This window comes from Acanthaster planci, linkage group LG01 (assembly GCF_054643075.1).
Source record: "Acanthaster planci isolate LZ-2023a linkage group LG01, COTS_SCS, whole genome shotgun sequence".
Lineage (NCBI taxonomy): Eukaryota > Metazoa > Echinodermata > Asteroidea > Valvatida > Acanthasteridae > Acanthaster > Acanthaster planci.
In genome coordinates this window covers 23,497,228-23,506,537 of record NC_141777.1, presented here as the reverse complement: position 1 = coordinate 23,506,537, position 9,310 = coordinate 23,497,228, and the positions used below count along the sequence as shown (strand labels likewise).

At 42.6% G+C, this 9,310-nt stretch overlaps 1 protein-coding gene across 3 annotated transcripts in view; it reads left to right on the top strand.

Moving 5' to 3' along the window:
- Positions 1–4,176: 4,176 nt before the first annotated feature.
- Positions 4,177–9,310, top strand: part of LOC147800564 (uncharacterized) — a 33,599-nt gene continuing 28,465 nt past the window's right edge. The window contains exons 1-2 of one of the 3 annotated variants that reach the window (XM_087148920.1): positions 4,177–4,885; positions 6,170–6,386. In XM_087148920.1, coding sequence (XP_087005046.1) covers positions 4,852–4,885; positions 6,170–6,386 — 251 coding nt within the window. In that variant the 5' untranslated portion in view covers positions 4,177–4,851. The remainder of the gene's footprint in view (positions 4,886–6,169; positions 6,387–9,310) is intronic. The other 2 variants (XM_087148844.1, XM_087148879.1) reach the window with 2 other exon arrangements.

The following is a 9,310-nucleotide window of genomic DNA, read 5'->3' as shown; positions in this document are numbered from 1 at the left end:
GTACATGTAGTAACAAAACTCAACTACATTGTACATGTAGCATTCTGCTTGAATGGCTATGTTATGTACGGTATCCTATTTCTTTCCTGCTACCAATGCTGGTTTTACTGTCACAAATCCTGGTCGTGTTTCTTACCATTTTAAATAGATTTGTCGTAATATTTTGGAAGACAAAACTGCATTGCTAGAAAATGTACATGTGCCATGCCAGCAGAGAGAGCAATCAGTACTGAATTATGTACAGTACACTGCCCCGCAAATGATATAGCGCACGCGTACGTGAACATTTATTTCGTTGTTACTCTCATGTAATATTTAAAACATTAAACAAAAGCATTATAGAAATGTTTATTGGTGTGTATGCTTCAATAAAATTGTCCTTGGTATTGCATATTAATGTTTAAATGTTATTAAAATGATAAAAAACGAACTTAACTGTTTTCTGTGTGTACAAAGTTAATGGGGGGACGTGGCGAAATCCAAGATGGCGGCGCCCATGGCACGCCAATAAACACGAAGGACCTGGATCAGTTTAGTAGCGTGTAAAACCTCCACGAGCATCGATAACGCTTTGACACCGTCTTGGCATTGAAGCCAAGAGATTGGTGATGAAGTGGCGGTCCATTCCATCCCAAATCCGCTGGAGAATTTGGAACAGCTCCTCCTTACTTCCTGGCCTCCGATTCTCACGACGGAGTCGCAATTCAAGCTCGTTCCAAAGATTCTCCAACGGATTGAGGTCAGGACTCTGGGCCGGCCACTCCATCACCTCAAACTGCCAACTGCCCCCCATTTCAGTGATGAAATCGGGGGTTGGATCAGCCAAGAATTCCTGTGTAATTCTTGCAGTGTGTGGTGGGGCATTGTCGTGCTGAAACAGGAAGTCAAGGCCGATCAAACCGTGGGCAGAAGGCAGCATGTGGTCACGGAGAATATCGACGTAAACACCGGCGTTGATATTCTCCACGACGCGTGTCAGCGCACCGGTGCCCGCAGAGCTCATACAGCCCCAAACCATGATGCCAGATCCTCCATGCTTTACTGACGGAACCACACAGTTCTCCGAGAACTCCTCCCCCACCAGCCTTCTGACGTAAACGCGGCCGTCAGATTGATACAGCTGGAACCGCGACTCATCGCTCCAAAGAACGCGGCTCCAGTCATCAGCCGTCCACGCCAGATGCTCCCGGGCCCAGGCTAGACGCCTTGCTTGTGAGTAGCTGAAAGGCGGGGGCTTGTGCCTTGCTACTCGACCATTCAAGCCAGCTGCTGCCAGGCGACGAGACACGGTGGAGTGATGGACATCGACACCAGTCTGGGCGAGTTCCATTCGCAACTCGGGGGCAGTCAGGAAACGGTTTCGGCGGCATGTCCGCACCAGGAAACCGGTCATCCCGGGCACTGGTGGACCTTGGACGGCCAGATTTTGGGAGGCTTGCCATGGATCCTCTTTCCACCAGCTTCTTTAAATTAGTCCTGACGGTGTTGTCACTGATGCCAAGACGCCTGGCTATCTCTCGTTTCGAAATTCCTTCCGCATGCCAAGCTTCGATCATGCCTTTTTGGCGGTCAGTCAGGGGCGTTTTCGTGGCCATTGTGTTCGGCTTTGAGATTCGAGTGAAAGGATTCATATGCAAAATAGTCCCCCTATATAAAGCACTTGAATCCCCAGTTTCTATAGCCTTCAAACGGGTCAACTTTTACTTCATAAATATTCAAAAAATGTATTTTCCCGCCGCGCGAAGTTTGTTGCCATTGGTTTAAATGCCACTATAATATATTAATGAGCTTCATGAATATTAAATGACCTCTTTCAATATGGCGATTTTACACGGTCGCGAAACGCTGTCGCGACATTGTTCTTAAATGGAACCATAAGACCAACATGGACCCTTCGAAATATGAATTTATTTGATTAAAATAATGACACAAGACACAGGTTGGTAAATTTATTGACAAACTGAGACATTTTATGGAAAAATCAGCAACTGAAAAATACAACCGAGGTGCGCTATATCAATTGCGGGGCAGTGTACATGTATGTACACGGACATACATGTACAGGTACACACAAAGGGGTCAGGGAACCATTCTTCACAAGAGGCATCTTAGTGCACCTGTTGCTGTTCCTGTTGGATTAATTGAAGACTCTGTTGAATTACATGTACTGTGGCTGTGGGGATTTTTTTTTGATCAGTTTTGGCTTATGTTGTTTTGAGGGTGAAATGAAATTAACGGGGCATCAATTCACTCTCCATTTCAACTTAAATTTTGTAATTCATTCATCAAGCCTTAGTAGTTTTACAAAAAACACAACAAAAGATCCAATGGGAACTTGAAATGGTACTCTGGTACCTCTGTTGAGATGAGAATTTCTTTTATCCAGGTCCACATGTGAAACATGTTAAGCTCTTATGCGTCATTACTGCCCAACACACCTCGTCTTTTGATGTAAATGTACATGTACAAATGTACATGCACTAGAGTAGCATTCAAAATAGATGTACAGTATGTGTAGTTGTTCATTGTGCATGTGGTACGTGTAAAGCGCAGCAGCCATGCATTATTAATTCCTGTCGCACAAGTCCCGCTAGCACATGTCAATCAGTACACGTAGTTGCATCCTGGAGCACTGACAATGGGACTTTCTTCACCCTTAATTTCAATGCATATTTACTGGTACCGGTATATGTTGGTCAGTTACATGTACTGCAAGAATATTGAAAAGACAACAATCTGAGTCTGGAAAATATTTCCAGTTTTGGTCGAAAGTTCTTTGAGAATGTTGTCCACTCTTAATCTAAGCTTTGTACATAATCAAGGATGTGGCATCTACGTGTAGATACTGTACATATAAAGCATCCTTGCCCAGCTTCTTTACGAGTCATCCCAATTCATCAAGATAATTTTTTTCAGGGCATTTAGTGAATTGCTTTAATGACCAGCTTGGCCAGCATCACCACCATTCTGACACACTCATGCTGTTTGGCATCCTTGGTGAGAAAACAATCACAAGAGGGCGCTATTCTGTCTAGACCACAGCAGAGAGGAAGTCCCTTTTTCCCAGGCAGGGGGGGCTCTCTGTACGTAGCCTGTGCATGTCAGCCGTCCCTAGGCAGTTGGCCTTGTGCCATTGTTGTGAGCTCATTCCTGCATGTGGACAGAAAAAAAAGTTGTTTGTCAAGCCAGATAGTGCTGAGAATACTGCAATTGGTGTAGCACATTTTTTTGGCAGTTACGATACATAGATACATGTACATGTGCTGGCTTAAAGGTATGTGTACCATTCATGTACATTTTTAAGGTCTTTATAGGTCTTTATTCAACCTGGCTGTTTTTGTGGGACGAGTGAACATGCAAATGTAAATTTGTACTGGAAAAGTTTTCTGACCATTCTGTTTCCCCTCTCTACACAGTAATTATCAAACCAGATCAAGTGAAGGATGATTTATGTTTACAAGAGGATAAACCTAAACTTAGTCTTTGAATTTACTTTACACAGGTACATGTACTTGATACAGTAATACATATGTTTAAGAATACATATAGATGTTTTGGTTTAAAGGTATAATTCTTGTGCTCTTGCTTATAACAGCACTTTATGTGTGTATCTTCAAGATCTTCATTTTCTCTTGGCATTTCATATCTGGGCATGCACGCGTGTGTGGATCTCAATTTTCCAGCATTGTCCAAATACTTTTTATAACTCCGAAAAAGTATAAACAAACCGGAAAACACCCTTTTCCCACCAAAGCAAATGTTACAGGCGCAGCACTTGGCTTGTTAGACTTTCTTATGTACATGTGGAAATCACTTCAGAAACATGTACTGGCATTTCATGTACACATGTACATGTATGCATACCGGTACATGTACATGTACATGTACATGTCCGCTTTACAAAGACTCCTACTGTACATATATGTTCCAGTATCAATGTTTTTATTTTGTCTACTTGAATTTTTTATTGAATTTAAAAAGTGATGAGAACTACCACCACTTACAGTACTGATAGACATCCATTCATTTTGGGGGGAAATATCTGTGTTCAACACAGAGAGCTTGAACAAAAAGAGCTTTAGCAGGTGTAAATTTTTTGGTCGGTCTGGAGGAAGAAACAGTATTTTGTGCCCGTCTGTTGGTAGGAGGTCTAGTCTAGGACATGACCCTGCGCGCACACAGCCGACCAAGGCCTGTTGGGCTGGTTTCAAGGTGGCTGGTATGCCGGGGAATAAACCCTGTTTACATGACCCCGGCACATTTACATGAAGTTCATCGCCACTGGGTTTTTTTCCCCTTCATTCTGGACTGCCTTAGTCGACCTGCTACACAACACGCATGCACACTTGTTCCATACCACAGAGGCGGTATCCTTTTGTTCCCCGGGAAGTTGTTTTATCTGATCTGGTATTGTCAGCTCCGTGGTGACCTCACCCTGCACTTACTTAGTACATGCAATCCTGGGGAAGAATTGTGTTGTTTTGCACTCTGCAGGCTCAGGAAGCTGTCGGTGGTGTTGCCCTTGCATCTTTTTCTAGCTCTACCATAGTTACTACATACATGTACATAATCCTTTGTGTTGTGAGTGAACCAGTCAAGTGACTGGCATTTGGTGTCACCACTACCAATGTGCCCAGGTTTTTTTTTTTTATTATTAGTGCTGCGTCACAAGGTACAGCGTGTGTGTGTATGTGCGGTGGTGTAATCCAGTGATTGACATTGTTTGTTGTGTGGGTGTCATGCGGATTTTAAATGAGGGCCAGGAAGCTTGCAGATAGGAAAGCTGTTGGATTTCCATACCTGACTGGGTGTAATGGCGACTGCAACGATGAAGGGCTTGCACACTGACTGATGAGACTTATTACACCAGAGTTCATGGCCTCAGGTACCGGTACATGTTCATTACATGTATATTTGTTGTGGTGTACATTTTTGTTTGATTGGAGGTTTTAAATGTGTAGTGTCTGCAGTCAAAAACATGTACAGTGTGCATGTATGGTGCATCCTGTTAGGGGTGGGATGAAGTGCCATGTAGGCCTATTCATTGCTGCACGGATAAACTAGAGATTTTGTAATCCATTGTCCAGAGTTTTTCAAACTGAAGATTGGAAAATTTGATATTTCCTTCAAAAGGAAGCTCACATCATGCTGATGTAAGTTAATACATGTACATGGAGGGTATGTACATGTACATGTACCTCCGTGGTTAAAATGTCACATACATGTTATGTACCAGTATGAGTAGTGTCTGACACATGTACATGTTCATGCACACGTGGATCAATATCCATGCATGAGAAGCTTCTTATGTGTGACAAATTACATGATAAAAACGCCAGGTTGATTGATGATACTGTAAGTGACCAAAACCTAGGATTCTCACAATCTCAACCCAATTTGAATGGGATTGACATACAGTGTCAAGGGTACTAGCACATGTACAAGTATTTTATCTGCTCTCCTCCTGATGTCATTTAAGTGGTACTCTGATGTCGAGTTTCAAATGATGCATTATTACTAATCATCGGTCTCTTTCCCCACAGTGCTGTGTACATGTGACTGCCAGGTTTTGTTACTTGTTTGGAAATTACATGCCAAATATTGTGGAATTTCGGTGAAGTTCTTTGAAAATGTCAATGCAGGTGCCCGCTTGACATCCTGTTCATGTGCAGTGTACAGTACATCCTGTTTGTTACTTTGTTTTAGAGTTGTTGGAAGTAAAAGCTTGATTGTGAAGCTGCATACATGTGCATTTTGCCACGAAATGAAAGGATGTACTTGAAGGTACATATACCGGTACATGTAGCAGTACTGCGGAGTTAGTCAATTCATTATTGTACAGTTTGTGACTGTGACCTACAGAAGTACCAGTAGCACATTTAGGCAGGTGTAAATGTTAGGCACCAGTGGTTGAAGCTACGACTGGCATTTTATTTTTGCAAAATCACAGCCTCCTATGGCACATGTATGACAGATGCCCTACGAATCCCAACATCTCCCAAATTGACCGTCGGTACCGTAGTCGGGAGGAAGTCTCATGTTTGCTGAAACAGGTCCGACTTTCAGTGTAATATGCGTCGCTTCTTTCATGGTAAATTACTAAGCGTAGTAACTATGTGTTTTAATCATTTGATCTAGTCAACAGTGCTTTCTTTTTTTTGTGTCACAGGGGTCAACAATGATGGCTGCAGTACCGATGTCCCACCCCGTCGCAAGGGGCGGCCGCCATCACGCAACCCTGGCCATCGTTACTCTCAGCCATGCCAGGTCTGCGGTAAGATCTTTGGCAGCTCCAGTGCCCTGGCCAAGCATAAGCTGATACACAGCAGTGAGCGGCGGCACAAGTGCGTGCTCTGTGCCAAGAGCTTCAAGCGACAGGACCACTTGTAAGTCTGAAATGTAGGGTTTTTTCTTGTTTTAGTAACTCCTCCTTCCCTGTCTTCTCTGAAAAAGGATAAGACGGGGCTGTCCCCCACAGCGTGGTGGACATAATTGGGTGGAACTGGACGGAGACTACACACAAGAATGTTAACACCACAAGTCTTTGTACTCGGTCAGTTTCCAGACAGGTGGTTTGTTGAAGGATATTGATGAAAAAGCTAAAGTGTCTTGAGTGATCTTCCACTGCCCAGGTTGCATGGTGTATTGGTGGCGTGGTGCCTGGGGCGTATGTTTGCAACCTCTAACAAGAAATACACTTGAGACATCAAAGCAATAACCAGGAGCATGTTTAAGGTGACCCTCAAAAACGCAGAACCAGAAACAGTTACATCATCAAGGAAGGCAGATGACCTTGTTGATGAACATCAATTTCATTCAGTGTTTGGCATGTTTTCTACCAGTGCTGTTGTCCCTTTTCACATTCTTGAATAAAGTACGGGAACATCTTTTGATTTGCTACGTGTAACAGTGAATTTGGGCTGGTTATTTTCTGCCATTGTGAACTGGCGCTGAAGCGACTCCAACTTTTGGTTCTCATTTGGTAGAGAATGTGACCTAACCCAGTCATAACTTAAGTCATGACATTTCTCTAGTCAGGGTCATGGAAACATGCCCCTGCATCAAAGATATTGACTAATGTGAAGGACTTCCAACATACCGGTAGGGCTGGGTTGCTCAGTTAATAGATCATCAGGTTCCGGTAGAGTGTTGTGGAGGTCACAGGTTAGAATCTCACCCTGTCATGTCTTTGTTTATCTCTTTGTGACTTTGCAATTAAAGTAAACATGGCATAATGTATGAGGCAAACAGGGTACCTTTTTGTGGACTGAGCCAGTTACTGAGATAAATCTGAGATAAAGGATTTTTCAAAATTGGCAGATTTGGGCATTTTTTACGTATATGTACTTCCATCTTTGGAGTAAATTGCTCAGAGAAAACTCAAAAGAAAACCCTGCTCACTTTAATACTCAAAGTGCAGCGCATGTAATTTTTCTTGCCAAAAATCGATGGACAATTGGATGTTCCAGACTGGCTGGATAATGCAAAGGGGAGGTAGGTCTGCAGATCAAACATGTCCCCTAAAAGTGCATGTTTTAAAGGCATCAAATAGTGGCTGGCAAATTTATTTTCAATTTCTGTCTCTTCCTTGAACAGTGAAATACGATTCCATGTCTGATGCTTTTATTTTACTTTCTGTGCAGTTACATATTTGAAAGATAATTTGGCAGTCCCGTTTTGGGGATTTTGTAAATTAGATGATGTATGTTGCCTTTCATCGTTTAAACATTTTTGTAACCTGAACTAGCTCAGAATGCACGGGCAGGTGCATACTTTACAAATTGCTCTTTTCCCACAAACCATTAAGCCAGCCCAGGGACAAAATGAAACTAACTGGTGGAGGGAACATTCTTTAGGCTGGTTGTTTATTCTTCTGTTGACAAGCTGCCAATTGGACTGCACATTTTCTGTAGACCCTTCTAATGTGCGCCCATTGCCACACAGACAGCTGAACAAAAGAAAACTCTTTTCAGTTTGCACTGCAGGAATTCAGAATGCCCACTCCAGGAGTCACAGCTTCAAAATTATTTCAGCAAAAAATTGGCACAGCAAATCTGCTTTGCAAAATAAGCAGATGGATAAACTTGTAGAGCCCTTTTTTCCCTTGTAATTGCAGTGCAAATTTACAGCACACAATTTCGACATAAACATTGTCAATGAAATAGTAGAGACTGATTAGCAGCTGAAGGCCCATTCATGTAAGTTTCCTTTCCTGCACAAACTGTGCTATGGAGAAACAGGATTTTCCTTTGAATTGATTCGTTCGTCTTTTAATGTTTTATATCACTTGGAAAATGGCACAATTAATCAATAAGTTGGTCTAAGCTGAGTTTTAGTAAGCACCCCAGCAGATGGTGCCATCTTCTCGCCCGTAGGCATCGCAGAGACAGGAAGTTCCTTCCTTCAACCAATTGATTGATTACACCACAATACGACATGAATATACATCACCCCAACGTGCGCACGCTTCTGAAGCAACAACTCTTTCTTAACCTCTCGACGATTTTGCCTGGTGTCTTATAATTCAAGTACACACACATGTACATGTATCAGGTAAAATTCACTCATGTTGAAGTCAGGAAACAGTCTTTGAGCTGTGCTTGCCGGCCGTCAAAGCTCCGCTGCGCCTCGTGTGCAATAACCAATGGGCTTGGTACCCAGACACAGGGGTATTTTACAGTTTATTTGTATTCACATTTTCCCTTGTGTGGAAAGGTGCCCTACTAAATGCACCACGTGCTTAATACACGCTAGTATGTACATGTATCAGTAAATGTTCTCTACATGCCACCACATAGCTGTTTACTTTTTACCACGTTTTACAAGCTTTTGTGAAGAGGAAAACAACAAATCGAAGGTCAAATTGCTGATTGTTATTCTTGGCCACGGAAACGAACACTTTTATTTTCATGTTTCTAGTTGCATCACAGCAACTGCAATTCATAAAAAGTGCGTTGCGACTTGGCTGAAAATGCATTGTGAATTGCGATGCGACACCGAGAAAAGTATTCCCTGGGTGAGCAGTGTGAGCACAGAGTATTGATTAACCCAAACCGCCAAGCATGTTGTTTGGCTTACACTACACAGTACTACAGAATACTAAGTAATAGTCTGAGCCTGAAGGACCTGGCGCTACAAATTACTACTTCTGGCTAGGTTACTTCCATTGTTACTTGTACAGAGAACAATAAAGCCATGCATTCATAGTGCCACAGCACTGTATGGTACATTGTCTTATCTAATGTAACTTATGGCTTCACAGAACAATAAAGTCATGTCCTCTTACAGGCGACAGCACTCGATACTACAT